We start from the raw sequence: 20,533 nt of genomic DNA, 5'->3' as shown, positions 1-20,533 counted from the left end.
ATAAAGAGATTACTACTCGAACACAAAATCACGGCAACATATCTTTAAAAGAATTAACCAAACTGATTGTAGATTTCAACCTCACCCTTTGCAAAAGGTATCACAGTAAACTTTTTAACATAAAGGGTCTTTTATCTTTCGCCTAGCTGCAAGATTAATTTAACCTCCCCTCCCTATTTTACAAATACCTACAAATCAGACATTGGTTTTCAACTAGAATAATCATTGAGCGCTATCACAGCAAATGCTATGCATGTAGAGAATACATTGTTATCGTAAATCTAAAATTCAACTTAAATAAGCATATTTTTCCACAAACCCATAAAACTTAAGACTATAGATAATAATATTACATAATAACCAGGTCATTCAGATAATAACATTTCACACCAATTCATTACATTTTACAGTCATTTTACAGCCCATTTGTCTATCTCTCACAGATTGAGAGAATTTATACATATTAAGGTGAGGAGTCAGTAAAGGGAGGGGTGAACTATACCCCTAGCGCTATATATACTGGCTTAGCACAAGCTGTCCGGTACAGAAGACAAGATGGACACCATGTTGGCCTTCCTCATTTTGATCCTGGGCATCTGCCAGAATCAGGCCAACAGTCTGGTGAGTTCTACTGCAAAATCCAATTTGCTGTGCAGGAGGTGGCATAAATATAAGGAATTTGACCTCATTTATATTCATGACATTTATGTTTCTCGAAAGGCTGCACACAGACAATAGTTAGTGAGGGGGGAAGTAGCAGAGAAGTCAGCATTGCTGCCTCACATCAATGGATCATGGGCTCGATTCTAACCAGGGCCCTATTTGTGTTCAAAGACATACAGATAGGTTAACTGGCTTCTGACAATAATGGGCACTAGTGTGTGTGTGTGTGTGTGTGTGTGTGTGTGTGTGTGTGTGTGTGTGTGTGTGTGTGTGTGTGTGTGTGTGTGGCACTAGTGTGTGTGTGTGGCACTAGTGTGTGTGTGTGTGTGTGTGGCACTAGTGTGTGTGTGTGTGTGTGTGTGTGTGTGTGTGTGTGTGTGTGTGTGTGTGTGATAGAGAACTTAGACAACAGGGGCCTGATTCATTAAGGATCTTAACTTAAGTAACTTCTTATTTCAGTCTCCTGGACAAAACCATGTTACAATGCAAGGGGTGCAAATTAGTATTCTGTTTTGCACATAAAGTTAAATACTGACTGTTTTTTCATGTAACACACAAATACCTGATAGCTTATTTGTACACTGAAATTTAAAGTTGATATTTGTGTGCTACATGAAAAAACAGTTAGTATTTAACTTATGTGCAAAACAGAATACTAATTTGCACCCCTTGCATTGTAACATGGTTATACATGACTAAAAAATACTTTACAAAATAATACATGCAGAATACACATATAAAAAAAATGTACATTTATTCAATTACAGTGGAACAGTATCACTAATAGTTTAAATTTAAAAGCTGTAACAAATTTGTAATTTTAAAAATAGCATTATACCAAGTCACTGAAACAGCTTCATTTTTTTAATTAATAATTGTTTTTCATTTTATATTTTCACATAGTATTAAAATAGAGAATCTTTATAAAAAATATGTATAGTCAATGTCAAATAACTCTGCTCATAATCCTTAATAACCATGAAGTCAGTAAGAAAAATCATTACAACAGTTATAAAATGTATCACGTTTCTAACAAACAATCAATGTTGCACTAGCAAGTTAATCAATATAATCCATCAAGCCACCTGCACTCATTAATGAATTAATTTGCTACAAGATCAAAAATAAGAGCTATTCCTAATTGGTTAGGAAATATATATTCTACATAAAAGACATAGATATTACTGCACATAAGGGTAGTAAAAATCATTGTATTAATGTGAGATAAAATTTTAATATAAATGTAACACTGTAAAAACAACATAAAGTGATTATAGTGCAAAAAGTGATATAATCAACAATGCCTTCAAAATAGTGATAGTCTGTAGCTAATTGATTAATTTATTGATTAGGTTGGGGAGCCTAATGCACCTAATTGATTAACTTATGATTGCTAGCAAAATGTTGAACGTTTGTTACAATCTTGACACATTCTAGAATTTTTCTAATGATTTGTCCTAACTGACGTAACTCAAAAACAGCAGTATTTCAATGGTAGGCAACAATAATGAATACAGATGTGAGTATTTACGTATAGCAATAGCATAGATGTCCCGTTTTACAATGTTAGTAAATAATGAGAAAGTTGCAAGGCCTTATTTGAACACAATGTAATGAAGTGTCATATACACAAGAGAGAATAGTGTTATTACAAATTGTAAAAGTAATTTTCTATATAAAATGTAATGAAATATAACCATCTGTTGTTTACCACTTTAGAAATTAAATGGAAGCCTGTGTTCTGGCACTAGATCAAATGGAAATGACAAATACATCTTGCAAATAGGCTGCTTTGTCTTGATATAAAGGAAGCTAAGAGGTTGATTAATTGCTGTTACTAATTACTAAGTATTATGAGTTGGAGGGATCAATACGTAAGCAGCCAATCAGATGAGACTAGATAGTGCTATTAGTGTTATCATCATCACCATCATTTACATTTACCCCAGACTTGCAGTGCCTGCAAGAGATTCACCTCCTAAGGAGCATGTTCAATTAGTTTCTGGGATCGTGGATATGCGTATCCGCCTCCTTCCCGATACCGCTACACAACAGATTTCCATTCACACCTCATAGGGTTGTGAAAAGAAATCTGCGATGTGACGGTACCGTAATTGCACTTTATGAGCGTGGCCGCACAATGCCGCGATTCCGGAAGCTAATTGAATATGCCTCTCCGGGGTATTCAATTGTTAGCGTTAACGCAAAAAAACGAGCGCTCAAAAAATATTACCGTTTATACGGTAATATTGCGCGCGAAAAGCGTTAATACGGTAGTTTACTTGCGGAATTTCAGCTCGCCGCTCAGGGAGCTACGACCTGAAATTCCGCAAGTAATTACCATATTAACGCTAAGATTTTTTGAGCGCTTGTTTGAGAGCGTTAACGCTAACAATTGAATACCCCCTTCAGAGTCTTATCTGGGGTGGGGTGGGGAGTCTTTTACGAGAACATTACCGTAAAGTACTCAACTTACAATTGCCCATCCCCATTTCACCTCTTTAGGTGTATGGGGCTGTAAGTTTAATTTACGCCCAATTGCTGATATGGACACATTTTGGTAAGCATGTATGTCCTAAACATTAAAGTACATCCAACTATAAATAAGAACCAATGATTATACAGGATTTTTAAAAAAATCACATTGAAAAATGTTTAATTTTCTTAATGATCCTCTATTGTAATACTATGTGAACAGTATTAATCAGGGTACTTCATAAAATTTTCTAGCGATACTGTTCCACTGTAATGAAGTACATGTATGCTTGTTATATTTGTTATCGATGTGTATTATTTTGTGATGTCATTATTTAAACTTTTCAGTACTGGGTATGTACACCATTTGTTACACCTGAAGAAGGGGGAACATCCCCGGAAGATTGTGCTATTTTCTGTGTTTGCATAAACAAGCATAGAATATAGAACAATGAAGACACCCCTCAGGGAGATAAATCACTAATACCTGTGAGACAGCCTTTGAACAATTGCTTCTTGCATACTTTTGGAAGTTTATTTAGGGAAGAACCTGTTCCTGGCCAACACTAGGCACACACAGAGTTTGTTATGGGTGTGCTCTGATTACACAATTATTCTATTGACATAGTACTCAGAATGAGCAAGTACCCAATGACATGTGTTGCTGTATTTCACTAAAGAATATGCAACTAGTGGATAATCTAAGCTACTTGAATGAACCAATAATAAATATTTAACAGTAAATGTTTGGAACCCTGATGATGATGATGATGATGATGATGATGAAGATACTCTTCCAGTGTGCGCCTCTGCAGCTGTTCAATCAGTTGGACATACTTGGAAATTCTCCCAGCTGTTAGCACTCACATTGCTGCAAATGGGGTACACCTATCATCAGTTAGCTGAGCCTATCACACTGTAAGCTTACAGTTCAGAAGGATTGAAACTGCTCGGTCCTCTTCTATAGAACTGAATAGAAGCAATCTGTTCAGCTTATGGGAGAGGACCCAAAGTTCAAAAGTGGACTTCCCCTTGAATGTTCGGATGAGGTGGGTTAAAAGGAGCCAAAACACCCTCCTCTGCAAATAAAATACATATCTCTGTTATGTAAGATCATTGCCTCATTAAACTGAAAATGACAAATGTAATCTTCACAAATATAAATTGTGGACAAAGACATGCAAATCATTCCTTATGTTTCCGTTTTGAAATGCATCCAGATTCAGCACCAGGTTAGTAGTAATGAAAGAGAATGACCACCCTTTTACTAATTGCAACAAGCCACAGTACTGAAAAGCACAGTGATTCTTCCTAGCGCAGCCGTGTCTGTGTTGACTGGGAAACAACCCTACTTTTCTAGGATCCCTGTATAACAGACAAGTGGTCCAAAGAACCTCATCCCCAATACACAGTAGGACCTGCCCTGGCCAACCTGAGCTTGCTACCATGATTTTTGTACCAACCTACAACATGAGGTCCTCTCCTCTCTGAAAGTGGGAATGCCTTGGTCTACATATTGCAGAGCTTAAAATTCCTTTTTACTTGACAGAATGTCATGCCCATGAGACATGTCATTTGCAAAAGGTGTATTTCTTTCTCTCTTGCTTATTATATTGCTAAGGCCATTCATCCTTGTCTCTGGTTCTCCGGTTGCGACACAAGTGAAGGTACCTACAGTGAGAGAAGGAATTTTGTAATCTTGTTTCTTGGGAATAAGCAGCCTATCTATCTTAAATATTTTTTTCTTTTTACAATATATATTTTCTTAATTCCCCTTACTCCCATGTATTTTTTAAAGTGGAGAACCACTTTAATTCTGAGGGCAGATCACACATCTAATATTGCCCATGAAAATGCCTGTTTTTGTTCGATGAGACAAAGGGCTTCTGACAACTATATTTTCCATTTTTGGGGGCTACCTATTAGAGAGGAACAATATTTGACACACTAAAAACAACATACAGTTTAGCTATGAATTGTGTTGCTTTATTATTCATAGGAATCCTGACTACACACATTTCCTTGTTTTATCAAATCCAAGTGAAAAGGCAATACCCTTCTTAACTCCATATCTAGGTTACAATCGTTAACTCTTGATTTGATCTATCACTATTAGGCACATTCTGGTTTAAAATTCATGATTCCACATGTTTTCACATTTTCCATATATATCCAGTTTTCTATGGGTATATTGTATCCAATAACCACTGTTAAATACGTCTTATCACTATACAACACTGACATTTGTTCTTGATTAGATTCAAAACTCAACAGGATCTTTGGATGACAATGGGGTCTGTCTCTGCTCCGTCATACTCCCAGACTCCACATTCCCCGCAGGTCGACTGGAGATCCTGGAGACAACCACCCTCAATCTGAGCATCACTATCCAGCAGGAGATCACTAAGGTATAGAGAGGATTTCAGATATATATAAAGTTTTAGTTAATTTCATACCTGACTCGCACCTACTATAGTCAATGCATTAAAAAGAGACTGTGATCCCTACGTGAAACTTCATTGGTGTTTATTAAAAATTTTAAAAAACTGCAAAGCAATCTGCTGCTGAATCTGTCCCCTCCCTCTCATTTGCATACCTGAGCCACAGGAAAGGGAGTAGACAGATGAAAGAAAGAAATATATAGCTATAAAAAGCTATAAAAAGAAAGTTGCAATAACCATTTTGGGAACAAACAGAAAATATGATGAATGAGTATTTTTATTTACTTTTCAACCAGACAGTGTTAATGGTGACTAGTTGAACTTTAATACAAATATTTTGTTGTTACTTGTGCAGATTTTGGTGCTTTTCATTTTTTGGGGACAAATCTAAGATAGACAGGTAATATGAAGCCTAAGATGCAGCTTACTATGGAAAATCTAATGACCAGATAAAAATGATGATTTTAGCTCCTGGTAAATTAATTCCTAAAGTTCTAAATGTAGCACTAGGTTGCAGAGAAGGCATTCTAGCATATGCATTATTTAAGGTGTACAGGTCTGTTTTTCAAATAATATTTTGCTTGCAAAGCTTGCAAAACTGAGGCACAGTGCAAAACCATTTTGCATTTTGCTGTGCACATCAGATGTGCTTCATAAATTACCTCCACTGCGTCCTCATCTCACTAAATACACAGCATAGTGTGTGGACATATTAATCATTAACTGTGTTGTTGTACAATTACACTACAAATGTGGACTCTCTCTACAGATTCACAGTTATCAGAGTATACTGATTGTGTATATAGAGAAGCTGAAGAACCTGACCATACGTGTGGAGGAGATGGAGATGGGTGGTATCTCTTACACTAAGCTGGAGTTTGAGATGGTGAAGTTGGAGATCAAAGAGATGGAGATTATCATACTGCAGCTGAAAACTTCATTAAACGGCTCCAATGAACTGGTGGAGACTCTGTACCTGGAGGTGAGACTAGATGTATTGAAAGGAAGAAAATGCAAGTAGCATCTATCTATCTATCTATCTATCTATCTATCTATCTATCTATCTATCTATCTATATCTTCTTACACTGGACCTGTGGCCACACATTGGTGGTAACACCTGCTTACACCATCGAGCACTAGATTTAAACGGAAAGCTCAGTGTATACTACAGAGGCTGAGCAACAGGTATTCTGCACTTTTGTGTCCAGTTAGCTATTTGCATATTAACTCCTGGTTACTATCCTGGTTTGTTTCTGCCAATCCCTGTGCCTGCTTTCTGATTGTCTATCTAATTTTCTATAAACTGGATCTCTGGTAAAGACCAGTCACCCATTAAGCCACATCCGAGGTTAGCCAGTGGTGGGTTGATACCAAAAGTCAATGACATCACCCAAACACCACCCAGTCTATGACGATCTATCATACCTTCCAACATTTTAAAAAGCAAAAGCAGGATAAAAATAAGCTCCACCCATTATCCACACAAACCACATCGCATTTCTAAATAATCACCCCCACATTTAATGCAACACCACATCCACTTTATGATAGGTCACACCCCTTTCAGAATCCAGTAATAAGCACCTTCTGCCAAAATCGTGAACTATTCAGATATGTTCTACCAATGAAAAGATGGCAGCACCTGTCCTCAGTGGAGAATTAAGATGATCTGGTGTTTTGACACATGGTGAAAAAATGCATGTGGTGTTGGCAATTATGGTGTGGGCAGATTGGGCCCTGGCTTATGCCCAATGTTGCATGCATGGCCTAGGGATCCAAGAAGCAGCTACATTGGGGCTTGTAATTTCTCTTGATGAACTATGGTAAGATAATGCTGCAGTATGTAGCTTTATTTGGCTCTAAATTACAAACAGTTTGGCATGTAACAATAAACATGTAGACAGAGATTGACTATACATTATGAATGGAGGTGTAGACAGAAGACTTTGGGCATAGCCATAAAATGTGCTCTTTAGTAATCAAACGCTAGTTATACAATTGTAAGATATGTAAGTGATGTAATCGAACAGCATTAAGATTTTCTTTATTCTATTCTAGATCCGTAACATTTCCATTATGGTGAACCAGCTGGAGGTTTATGATAAGAACAACGTTCTGGCAATCAGAAGGGAAATATTGGCTCTACAGAGTCGTCTGGAAGCGTGTGAGAAGAACCATACAAAACCAAATCCTCTCCCTCCCCCAGTGGACTATGGTAGGTCATAACAATATCTGCTGATCAAAAGTATACTGTGTTCAATAATAATTGGTACTGTGTGTACATTTAACTGCACAACACAACTCATGGAATTACATCAAAGCTACTTTAAAATATTTCAGGACCCTTTACATTTTTAGAATTTGGGGAGTGAGAACAGAGAGTTGGAAAAGTTTGAAGTAAGTTTTCTAACATGATTTGGATTAGAGTTTGAGCTAATGCTAAAGTTAAAGTTTAGGATAGGTTTCAGCAATGGGCAGATGGCCCCCTGGGCTCAGGGCCGATGCAAGTTTTCTCAACTCCTTAGGCAAAGCTTCAAACTACCGCACCCCCACCCCTGCACCTATCCCCACCAAATACCCACTTCCCAGACCCTCGCACACTTAACTTTTGTAAAATAAAAATGATAAGCCTTATGTCCTCCAGCACTTCAGATGCACTGATGTTTGATGCAGAAAGCTATCCACACTCTACACAAGATTTCTAGAGTGGAGATATCCAAGTGTTAGATTTTGAAACAAAAACTTTGACACAAAAAGTCAACAACAGACAATATTTTGTGATGAGTTGAGTCACTGTCTGTGTATTATGTACTTGTTAAAAGCACTGGGCATCATCTTTCCTTTATTGGTCCAAATGGAAATGACAAGTAATCCGAATAGACTGCTCTAACATATCCCTCCATTACAGTTTCTTCTTCATCACACTGCTTCCCATGCATCACAGAGTCCCTCCTTCATCACACAGACCCTCCTTCATCACACAGACCCTCCTTCATCACACTGCCCCCCCCCTGCATCATACTGCCCCCCCTGAATCATACTGCCCCCCCTGAATCATACTGCCGCCCCTGCATCATACTGCCGCCCCTGCATCATACTGCCGCCCCCTTCATCACACTGATGCTCCCTTCATCACACTGATGCCCCCTTCATCACACTGATGCCCCCTGCATCATACTGCCCCCCCTGAATCATACTGCCCCCCCTGAATCATACTGCCCCCCCTGAATCATACTGCCGCCCCTGCATCATACTGCCGCCCCCTGCATCACACTGCCACCCCCTTCATCACACTGATGCTCCCTTCATCACACTGATGCCCCCTTCATCACACTGTGCCCCCTTTCACACTGCTGCCCCTTCATTACATATGAAGGGGATTAATTGAATACTAGTCACTTGGGTCCGTGTAGTATTTCCTTATAGCTCTTCGACATAATATTTTTTGGCTATATGAAATCACACCTATATTATACAAACTCTGCCGCATGGTTTTTCTCAGACTCATATTTCCATTGTGGTGCTCTGGTTTCCGGCCCTCCCCTGTTCAGATTTATCATTTGATTATGTTACGGTTACAATTAGAAACTTAAGGGAAAAGTTGAGGATGATCTTTTTAAAAATGTTCCAATAGAAATCTTAGGCGGCTTAATTGATAGAGGATACATCCCTCTTTGAAATAGGGGGCTTATCGTCCTAGACACCATATGGCTGAAAAAAAATTATTTTATAGGCTCTTTGAAATCCAGATAATACTTCTAGGAAGCCTTATTCTGTGCCCCCTGTCCAAGAGGGCTGAGGCTAAATGGGGTTTTTGTTGCCCTTTAATAAAAATTCTGTCAGTCATAGATCCAGGATACAGAAGAAGAGAAGTGGTATTGTGTGGTTATCATCATCATTCCACTGAACAGACATCTTACATATAACAAACATAACTATAATAAATATAATGTCATATACAGATAATATTTGTCACATGAATACAATTAAACATGCACCCATGGATGGTCATGAGCTAGCGATAATAGCATGAAGTAACGGAGGAGTAAACTTAAGACATGACAACAAGGTTGTATGAGGGAGACAGACATGAAACACAATGAAGAGAGGACCCTGCCTTGTAACAGCTTACATTCTAGAGGGAGGGGATAATGAGAGACAGTAGGTGCATATAGGGCAAGAGTCAATGTGGTGAAGAAATGGATGTGTGGGTTAAAGGGGATAAGGTAGACAGACATGAAAAGCTGAGTTTTGAGGGATTGTTTGAACGATTAAACGTTGGCGGAGAGTCTGGCTGGAGGAGACTTTTTGTTGTATAGTGTCAATTTTGTCTTTAAAGTAAGTGTGAAAGTCTTGGTTGGTGAGTGAGGAGGGGACGTGTGGTGAGTGTGATGTATATGTATATGCCAAATAGGAAGGACAGATACAGAATATTATTGTACATCCACTGGCCAATTATTATTGAAAATGTTATAGTAATTGTTCCATGCCTATATTGAGAAGCAATCTCTCTGCCTCCTATATTAAATAAAATGTTCTTACACGTCACCTCTGTCAGCAGCACTGTGCTAACGCCACCTCTTTCGGTATGCAAGGACTCCCTGCTGATGACTTTTTCACCTGTTGGGGTGATGGCACAGCCCAGTTGTTATATCCAGCTTTTGTATAGAACACTTGTAACCCACTTTTCAAACTTTATTTCCTACAATAGCAGCAAATTTGAAAGTAGTATTTGAAAAGTAGACTGGTTGGTCACTAAGATACTGGATGTGTAAGAGGGGTCATCAGTGTGACCGATGGGCAGCACAGTGGCTTAGTGGTTAGCACTTCTGCCTCACAGCACTGGGGTCATGAGTTCGATTCCTGACCATGGCCTTATCTGTGTGGAGTTTGTATGTTCTCCCCGAGTTTGCGTGGGTTTCCTCCCACACTCCAAAAACATACTGATAGGTTAATTGGCTGCTATCAAAATTGACCCTAGTCCCTCTCTATCTGTGTGTGCATGTTAGGGAATTTAGACTGTAAGCTCCAATGGGGCAGGGACTGATGTGAGTTCTCTGTACAGCGCTGTGGAACTAGTGGCTCTATATAAATAAATAGATGATGATAATGAATCTCTAATGTAACTAAAATGTTGTACAGAGTGATAGGTTCTACACAAAGACTAATTAATAATAAGAGTTAAATAATGGTCAAAGAGACACAATCTGTTTTGCTGATTCCACTTTTTGGCCCATTTTAGCAGTTATTATTCGTTGCCTTCAAGTTGTGGAATGTGTTATTTTTTAATTTTATGATGAATGGGGAGGAAAAACAACATCCTACTCACGCTATATCTTAAAAAGTCTGCATTTTACCTCCATGCTTTATAAATGAAAACATCACATCTATATTTGTTTGATTGTATAGGTGCATGTGACCATGGAAAAATCGTGAATATCAGCAAACCTTTTGTAGTACAGCTGAACTGGTTGGGATTCAGCTACAAATATGGAGGATGGGGAAGGGATTCATTACCAGGAGCTGATCAGAGTGTTCAATGGGTAGCCCCTCTAAATACAGATGCGAGGATAATGAACACTCTCCGCATCTACTCTTCATATAATAATCTCCTGATCTATGCAGCTTCCTCAGAGAAGGTCTTTTCAACCAAGCCTACAAGTTCTACTACCGATTATACCAATAGTGGACAAGGAGCCGGGATGATTATGTTTAACAATACAATGTACTATAATTGCTACAACACCAGAAACCTCTGCAAATATAACCGGCTGACCAACGTGGTGGAGCGCCTGGCTCTCACTGATGCTACCTATAATAACAGGTTCTCGTACTCATCATCGGTTTGGCAGGACATTGACCTGGCCAGCGATGAAGATGGTCTTTGGGTCATATATTCAACTGAAGCTAAGAGTGGTCACATTATTATTAGTAAACTTGATGCCATTTCTCTTGTAGTGACACGAACCTGGTACACCTCCCAGTTCAAAAGTGGGGTCACTAATGCGTTCATGTCATGTGGGGTTTTATATGCTACTAGAACGCTCAACACCAAACAGGAGGAGATATTTTATATGTATGACACCAAAACCAGTGAAGAAGGGTTTCTGAGCATCCAATTAGACAAGATGATGGAGAATGTGCAGAGTTTGTCCTACAACCCTAATGATCACAAGCTCTACATGTACAACGACGGGTACCTGGTCACTTATGACCTCACTTTCATGCCTCTCCAAGAAAAGGAGTCTTAAATTTAATTTTTAATATTCCAGAACCAATCAAGGTTATACAAATTATTTAATTTAGATGCTGCTGCTACTGTGATACTTACCTAAAGATGATGTCTAAAATCCAACATTTATAATTGTTTTCTAATTCTTTTGTGAATTAAAGTAACTTCTAGTATATTTTCAATCAAATTTATAAAATACACTGTAGTAACAATCCTTGTACTAATGTTTTCCTCTTTGGCCACTTAATATTATAATTTATAAACTGTTCAATAGTTTTCAAAATAAACTAAAAAAAAAGTGTCATTGCATTTTAATTTGTGTATTTCAATATAAGTTCCTATAAACTTGAAAGGAACAAATGTCTTTCAGCTATACAGTCAAACAGTTGACACTCATCAGGCATGAGCACGTACACAATATAATCTTCCAATGTGTTTATAAATAATACACAGAGTATGTTTATACATTTGTGGTGTTGTCCCAAGCAGGACTGATTTAAGTCAAAGAAATTCCAGTAATGTAAGGAAATGAGGCCAAAACAAGTTAAGTAAATAATAAAAATATTTATATAAATGAAGTTTATACTTAGCATTGGGAAGGAACCAATGACCAGTGGTATAAATGGTCATCAGAGAGCTTTATTTCATTTAGTCTTTGACACTGTAATGCAATCTAAAGATGAAATTGCCAGTGTGAGGTGTATGGCTCCTATTTATGCTGCAAAATTATAAAGATTACATAATATCCAAATACAACTGTTCAGTGCTACTCATCCACAGATATCACTTCCTCGTGTTCAGCCCACTGTGGCAGTGATTCCTCAGTTGCTGTTCAGTGCTACTCACCCACAGCTATCTCCTTCTGAAATCTGTTCACCTCTCTGCAGTTTTCTCGCTGCAGAGTTTCTTCTACTCCTGTGTTTTCCATATGGGTCTCGTGACGTCTAACACTCTCCCTGAGGGCCGCAACCTGCGGGGCAGTTGCTGCAAACCAATACCTCCTTGCTGGGGTTCCTGGTAAAGACAACCAGTCCCATACTTCTGGGTAGAGTAGTGTCAAGTTAGACAGACCTGGAGATCCTACATTTCAGTTTCTGATCATGACAGCTGTTTATGCAACAATGTGAACATTACTCAGGGCAACCGTGGGAGAAATAAGTGAGCGAGTTTATAAAGAAGCAAATCTCATTAATTAACTTATTCCAGAAGCTTACAGAGAGAGGGTCTAGGGCAGGCCTGTCCAACCTGCGGCCCTCCAGCTGTTTTGAAACTACAAGTCCCAGCATGCCCTTCCAGCTATCAACTGGTTGTCTATCGCAAAGCATGCTGGGGCTTGTAGTTTCACAACACCTGGAGGGCCGCAGGTTGGACAGGCCTGGTCTAGGGCTTTCCATGGCAACAAGAGCGCATTCCTTCGATAAACAAGTAAAAGAGCCAGCAACAAAGTGTACAAGCGGCAACTTGAGGTGTCAATAAATCCCAATATGCAAATGGAAGCATGTTAGGAAAGGGAAAGACCACTCAAAAATGGTGAGGATGGATCACCAATACTACAGCACTTTTAGGCAGTCCTATTTCATATGACAGTAGTGTTCTCTAGCATATTTATATATAAGAAATTCATGGAAGCAATCAGTCCCACTCTATGGAGCCTCTTTAGCTTGTATATAAAAATGTAGGACTCTAAGTACTAATTTACTTAGAAACAAAAATAATTCACCTTGATGGGCGCTACACAGTAACGCCATAAAGCAAACCAGAAATTTAAATCAATAAGTCCAGTATCAATGTAATGGGAATGATCCGGTAATTCTTCCGAATAGTTGTATTAAAACAGAATTTCCCAAAGATGTAAAAAAACATATAAAATATATATAGTGTAGTAGTTAACTACATTTTTTTTCAAGTGAAGAGTGTGCACAGTGATATATTATAGCATGAGATAATGACACACTACTCCTTAGTGATAAAAGTAGCCAATAAGTATAATGTACAACCAGCTATACATGTGAGGTTGGCAAACAGCACCGGAATAGATGCAGATTTTTTTTCGAGGTCTCCCCCTATATGAACATGCTTACTGGATTTTAAAAGAAAAAGCCAGACACTAAATTATCAATCCCGTTGGAGATACAGTGAATCTTCTGCTGATCCTTCATTAAGCCACATGTGTTTAGGACATAGTCTTCTCTCACAGCTATCAGGCTCCGGGTTGTGTTTATAATGAAGTCTTACAAACAGAGCACCTCTTTAATTCCCTATATTTAGGGGAGGTGGGTACTTAGAGCATCTGAACTGCCACAATGCTTCATTTTTCAATCATTGACTCTACAGAGCTTTGTATGTAGTAGGACACTGTATATGGTTGACAGTAATTTAGAAAATAAAAATAAAAATCCTCCAATTCTGAAGCCTCTCGTTGCATTGAGTAATTGCAGAACTAGAACTAACAAGTGTGTCCAGATGCAAACATAAGTGTGTGTCCTAGACAGGGTGCACACTCATACATATACAAGTATAAAAGTCCTATAATGTTATTGATATGCCCTAAAATTCAGCACACCTCTGCTAAACAAGAAATTACTTAAAAGCAGCAAAATATATAAAACTGATAGTCAAGAGAAAGTGTATCAAAAAGAAAAAGATTGTGATTTTAAGAGAATAACAAACAATATCAGCTTCTTTATTATAGTGTATTATCTTAGGATTTTTGATAATGACTGTTTTTCTGTATTATCTCACAGTCAGTTTAAGTAGTCCTCTAACCACATATAACCGTAATAACCACATATCCTCATAAATAATATCATTTTAATTCTGCCTGCTGTTTCGCTACCAAGTACCAAACATAATCTATAGAATATATGTCAAAGTTTTAGTCAATGTGAGCCCCTGTAATTTCTCAATAAAAAAGTGTTTCTTATAGTTTGTCATTGGCTGAATATTGTCAATGTTATTACTGTCCACTTTAATCAGGTTTAGTACGTGAGGAAGTTTGCAGTTTCCACCTTTTACTATTTATCTCGTAATTACATTGATTAGGTTACTGAATAAATATTGTTCTCTTGCTCTTATAATCTTCTCAGGGACTGTCTAAAATCTCACCACTTAAGGGGAGAATATTAAGGTGGGGAATATGTATTATATCAAATATCCTTATTTGTTGTCCTGGAGTCATATTAATGTTCTACCCCGTTATAAACCTTAGTTAACCTTAACGTTATCTATTGTGCACCAGGATCAGTAGTCTCATTATCCCTTAGACATACAGTCTAATTTTGTAACATTCATATAACCAGATTTAAAAAGTATCCAGGTTTTCTGGCTTCAGCAGTGTTGAAATTTTGATATCTTTTCTATAGTTGTATCTCCAAATCACAAATGCCACTATTCTAAACCTCCTGCCTGCTAATGGCAGATTCTATTCCTGATCTTGAATGGAGTCATCATTCACACATATTTTAAAATAAATTAGTAAGAGGCAGGTAAGAAACAAATAGCAGGTTTAACAAGCCCACACTTTGTCAAGGCTGGAAGTTTAGACCTTCACCGATAGGAGTATGCAACTATATCTCTGCCAATCCACTGTTAGAGTGTCATGATTTGGTCCAACCTAACTTTACCATATCTATTTTAACCCTTAGGTTGTCAGATCTCATTTGGATTTAAACATAAATTTTTTTTCATAAGGGTCTGTTGAAAGTGTAGACAGTTTTATCTATATAATTCATTCATTAAAACTGATTATGTGTATTACTTTTAGAACTTAAATCTCCATCTTATTACTAAACCAGGGATATATTTTAGAATTTAAATCCATATTACCAGAAAACTACTCAATATCAGTAATCCATCTGTTTGATAGTTTAGAAACTCTCTACTTTTCAAATCTCTCACATAATATAACCTGTCTAATCTTATTTAGATCTTTATTAGTACTGTAATCAATAATAAGAATGTTTTCACATATCATCTTTCTTGTTCTCCAGTCTAAGCTAATAAAAGTCCTGTTGTATTGCTTGAGAGAATATAATATTGTTCTGATAGTTTAGCAAAGGAGGATTGTGTTCACATTGCGCTAGAAGATTAATCAGGCAAGTAGAATCAACTTCAACTGACCACTAAAAAAAAACCAGATCTTCTTCAAAATTTGGCCACTAAGTAACATGGAAAGAAATAACCACACTGGGAAATTATACAAGAACTAAAGATAACCAGGCAAAATTATAATTGTGAACAAATTGTTTTATTTCGGTGGGGGCAGAGGAAGAAAAGCAGAATTCTTAACATATCTAGAAAAGCTAGTAAAGCTAGCTATGTTATCTACTATGTAACTTAACAGAGTTAGAGGTAGAGGACAATATGGGTGTGAATCATTAAGACAAAAAAAGAATAAGTTTTCTCCTGGGCAAACCATGTTACAATGCAAGGGGTGCAAATTAGTTTATTATTTTGCACATAAGTTAAATACTGGCTGTCTTTTCATACTTGATACTTGATGGCTTTATTTGTACACTGAAATTTAAAGTTGATCTAGAACATGCTCTACCCCAACTATAAATCTGTCTAACATTTTAAATTTACCTCCCACTCCAATGCAACATGGTTTTGTCAAGGTGCAAAGTTACTCCTTTTTTTTTTGCTTTACTTTCCTTAATGAATCGGGCCATATAACTTAAATATTTAAACTTGGACACTCATTTTAATTGTGAGCCTGAAGGTGTTAGTCTGCAACCTAGATCAGAGGGCATAAACACAGATTTCCCACAATTGACACATAATCCAGAAAACCTGCCATATACATCAAACAATTCAAGCACCTTAGTCAGAAATTCCCTCTGGCCCCTACAGGAGAACGTTATTATCATAGATCACTATGTGCACCCCCGGCTGAACCACCGGAAAGACGACCTATCTTGGAGAGGGGTAAACTAAGGAACTAGATGGCCAGTGCAATTAGGAAGCGAGATTGGGGACAACTATGGCTGCTGTCCCGGGAGAAAAAAGGGAAGGGGAGATATTCACTTTATTTGCCCCTTTGCAAGGTGAAATCAAATTCCTAGTGGGCAACAGCAACATAGTGGAATATTGCAAGTTATGGTAGATACTTATACAGGTAATTTAAACTGGTGAAGTAAATATATATTTTTTAGCTCTCATCATCATCATCATCATTTATTTGTAAGGTGCCACAAAACTCTGCAGCGCTACACAGTCGGTATACCAAGTCATGCCAAAAAAACAAATCATACATAAAAAGAGAACAAATAAATACAAGGATTATGAAGAAGGCATAAACGTATGAGACCATACGAGCTAGTGGAGCTCAGATTAAAGATTGGGCTGTTTCAAAGCTCTTCCCTTTAAAAGAGATTAATAATTAAAATAAGCCCAAGGTCACACCGGTGCTTGGTATTTATCAGTGCTCGTGCATTTACCCAGTCTAATTTGTGCAGAAAATAAAGCATGTATGTACAAAACGGGCTGAAGTACAGAGGGACCACTACTCTTAATGTGAATGATCCAGAATCCTGACAATATCCCACCTACTTGTCATGCCAGCTCCTCTGTCTTGTGCTTCTGGTTCTGACCCCAGCTTGACTATGGACATCTCCCTTGATTCCAATTTGGCATTTTGTTGACCACTCACGTACCAGACCCCGGCTTGTTTGATCTCTCGGATTGCTTCCACTCTGTACCCTGTATTCTCCTGCTACAATCTCGTCAAGCCTGGGGGCAATGTAGTGGGCCGGTCAGACTCCATGGGCTAGATTTCCTAAACTGCAGGTTTGAAAAAGTGCAGATGTTGCCTATAGCAACCAATCAGATTCTAGCCATCATTTTGCAGAATGTAAAAATATACAAGAAAGAAAGAAATGCACAGAAAGTACCTGAATACATACACAAATAATTTAATCAAAATATTAGAATGGCAGCCAATGAATACTAAAAAGTATACATATGTATATGTGTAAATGTATAAAACTAACTATATAATGACAGAGCTCTGTATAATATCATATAATAAAATTGTGTTAATTGCCAGCTGAAACAGAATACAATCAAACTGTATTAAATAGTCTTGAATAGATTAGTATCATCCAATATCCTCCAATAGAACCAATGTCATATATCTGATAGTCTTTCTTATATCCACGGGGCTAATGGAGACCACACAATATATCCAATACAGTGAATCTGATCCTTTTTTTTTTATGTCAATGTTATATCATTTTGTAGAATGCACTAAATACATGATAACTGCTTTATTACCAAGTAATATTAATTTTTTTTTTTTTTCTGTGTGTTCTTTTGCGAATTTATAATCCACATAGGTATTGGACTTACCCTGCAGTGCCTGGTGTAGGAGAGCACAGCAGACATACACCTGAATTCATTAGCGCACGTGTCTTCAGATCCGCTCCTTGTTGAATTCGGGAGTAAGTAGCGCCCATTTACATGCTATTTTAAACAAGCGTGCATTGCGCTCAATATGCGTGCCTTTATGAATCAGGCCTATAGGCTGTATATATCTTTTCACAGTATGTGTTTTACTACGTTTTTTGCCAAACAGGAATGTTTAAGGACACGTAGGCTAATTACATACAAATAGTAATAACTATATTGGAACTACATCCAGCATATAAGAGAACTGGCACTATGTAGTTTTCCATACATACACAATGAGAACAAATAGTGAGAATACATCTGGGATACACAACAAGAGAAAGTTCTGCAGGTCTTACATACAACTTAAAAACCAATGTTGAGAATCACATCCTGCATAGCATACAAAACAAGAACAGTGCACTTTTAATAAACAATAAGGACTAGCCAGAGGATGAAAAGATGTCGGGCAGTTGTTTAGTTTTAACATGTGTTCCTATACATGAAACTAAAATTTCACATAGGTCATACATTAAGGGCTAGATTTACTAAACTGCGGGTTTGAAAAAGTGGAGATGTTGCCTATGGCAACCAATCAGATTTTAGCTGTCATTTTGTAGAATGCACTAAATAAATGAAAGCTAGAATCTGATTGGTTGCCATAGGCAACATCACCACTTTTTCAAACCCGCCGCTTAGTAAATCTAGCCCTAAGGCTTAGAACAGCTGTGGAGCATTTTGAATGCAATAGTTTAATTATATGTTTAAATGTTTAACTAGGACAGTTGGATTAGTGATAGGTCACAATTTCTGCCCCATTTGTTTAATTATTTTAATGCAAAATAATATCATATGAGTGGGACTAGTTAAAATAAGACTCTCTGAGGCTATTTCAGATTGCACACACAGTAAGCAATCATTATAGGCATGAACTGAAAGAATTCTGTATATTTAAATAAAAGGAGGCTTCAAATAACTTTACTGTTGAATGACAGTTCTGGAATGCCTTATGTCATAATTAAATTCAATAAATGTTAACTGATAAAAGTCTACATAGTGTTTTTGAACACCGCAATGTTGTATAGCACAAGGTAAGTGGTCATTCATTGCCATCTTGTGGTTCAGAGTAAGTATATGGCAAATTGAGATTAAATGTAAAATCAGAAACAATATATGGTCAAGAAATAAAAGGTGCTACTATTATTTATCATTAATAAAGCACCGGTCAGAATGTAACATGTTAAATCTGTGTTTGATTCCAAACTGTGGGGTATCAACAGGGGCTGTCAACTTTTAGTCCATGAGGATTGGCCGAGAGAGAGGCACAGTGTGTGCCACCGCAGAGGATGAATGACCAATGTACAGAGGGGGCGCGATTAACACTAGTCTGCCCTCCAACCCCCTCGCTCTACCTTTACGCACCAAAATAAAGTTCAGAGCTCCCACAAACCAGGCAGCACCTCAATAAATGCACCCCCTACACCTGTTAAATATAATTGTAATATCTCTTCCCCAAAAATGTAATGTATTTTCTGAATATGGTCATAAAATGAAGCGACAAGTGTGCCAAGACCCCCCACCCCCCACCAGATCATACTACCTGCAGACACTGTCATTTTCATATGAAAACTTAATGTGTGTCGGGCAAAATTGGGTCCATTCATTGAAAATGGGCACATGACAACGCAAAATAGTAATTGCACTTTGGCGCTTGTACAAATGACTCTACTCCTGTTGTCAAGAGATCAGTAGATGATAATATGTGGGTCCTTTTCCTTGGCACATCTAGGTCCATGTCTATCAGATGACCATTACACTAGTTGTGTGGTGATGAGGGTTTGAAATCAGGGGCAAACGCAGGATTTTTAAGGGGGGTTTCCTCCCCCTTCCCAAAAAATACAGCAGCTCCATTTTGGCGATGCTGTACGGTACAGCAGCCGCGGCGCTGTCAAAGAAGCATCCGCGGCGGTGCTGTATTGTAGTACAATACAGCACCGCCGCGGATGCTTATTAGACAGCGCCGCGGCTGCTGTACAGTACACTGCTGCAGTGTTTAGCTCCCGTTCGTCTGCGGAGGGGAGGGGTTTCTGGAGAACCAGAAACCCCCCCTGCGTGCGCCCTTGGAAATAAATTCACATCACTATTCAAGATAAGCAGGCAGCCTATTGAATAACCACTGTTGGGTGCATGCGGCCTCCTCATTATGAGCAGAGTAGCGTCAAGCGTGACATAATTCCCAAATGTTCCTACAGTAGTGACAAAGTCCTGACGGCCCAAGACAGTACCCCAAACCAGGTGGTGGTGTTGAGAGCTTTGTAAATATGGGTGATTAA

At 38.0% G+C, this 20,533-nt stretch overlaps 1 protein-coding gene across 1 annotated transcript; it reads left to right on the top strand.

Annotated features, from left to right (window-relative positions):
- Positions 1 to 564: 564 nt before the first annotated feature.
- LOC142101530 (olfactomedin-4-like) lies at positions 565 to 11,832 on the top strand. Its single transcript, XM_075185984.1, has 5 exons — positions 565 to 621; positions 5,397 to 5,546; positions 6,349 to 6,561; positions 7,640 to 7,796; positions 10,991 to 11,832. The coding sequence occupies exons 1-5, from the start codon at positions 565 to 567 to the stop codon at positions 11,830 to 11,832; spliced, it is 1,419 nt and encodes a 472-aa protein (XP_075042085.1).
- The last annotated feature ends 8,701 nt before the right edge of the window (positions 11,833 to 20,533 follow it).

The sequence above is a fragment of the Mixophyes fleayi genome, chromosome 9, assembly GCF_038048845.1.
Source record: "Mixophyes fleayi isolate aMixFle1 chromosome 9, aMixFle1.hap1, whole genome shotgun sequence".
Lineage (NCBI taxonomy): Eukaryota > Metazoa > Chordata > Amphibia > Anura > Limnodynastidae > Mixophyes > Mixophyes fleayi.
Note: the sequence above shows the minus strand (reverse complement) of the source record. Positions and strands in the feature narration are given on the sequence as shown.

Excerpts from the sequence above, each read along its gene's own strand:
- LOC142101530 (XM_075185984.1), top strand. The coding sequence starts at position 565 with ATGTTGGCCTTCCTCATTTTGATCCTGGGCATCTGCCAGAATCAGGCC. Across the intron at positions 5,547-6,348 it reads TCCAGCAGGAGATCACTAAG|ATTCACAGTTATCAGAGTAT; the intron begins GTATAGAGAGGA and ends CTCTCTCTACAG. Across the intron at positions 6,562-7,639 it reads TGGAGACTCTGTACCTGGAG|ATCCGTAACATTTCCATTAT; the intron begins GTGAGACTAGAT and ends ATTCTATTCTAG.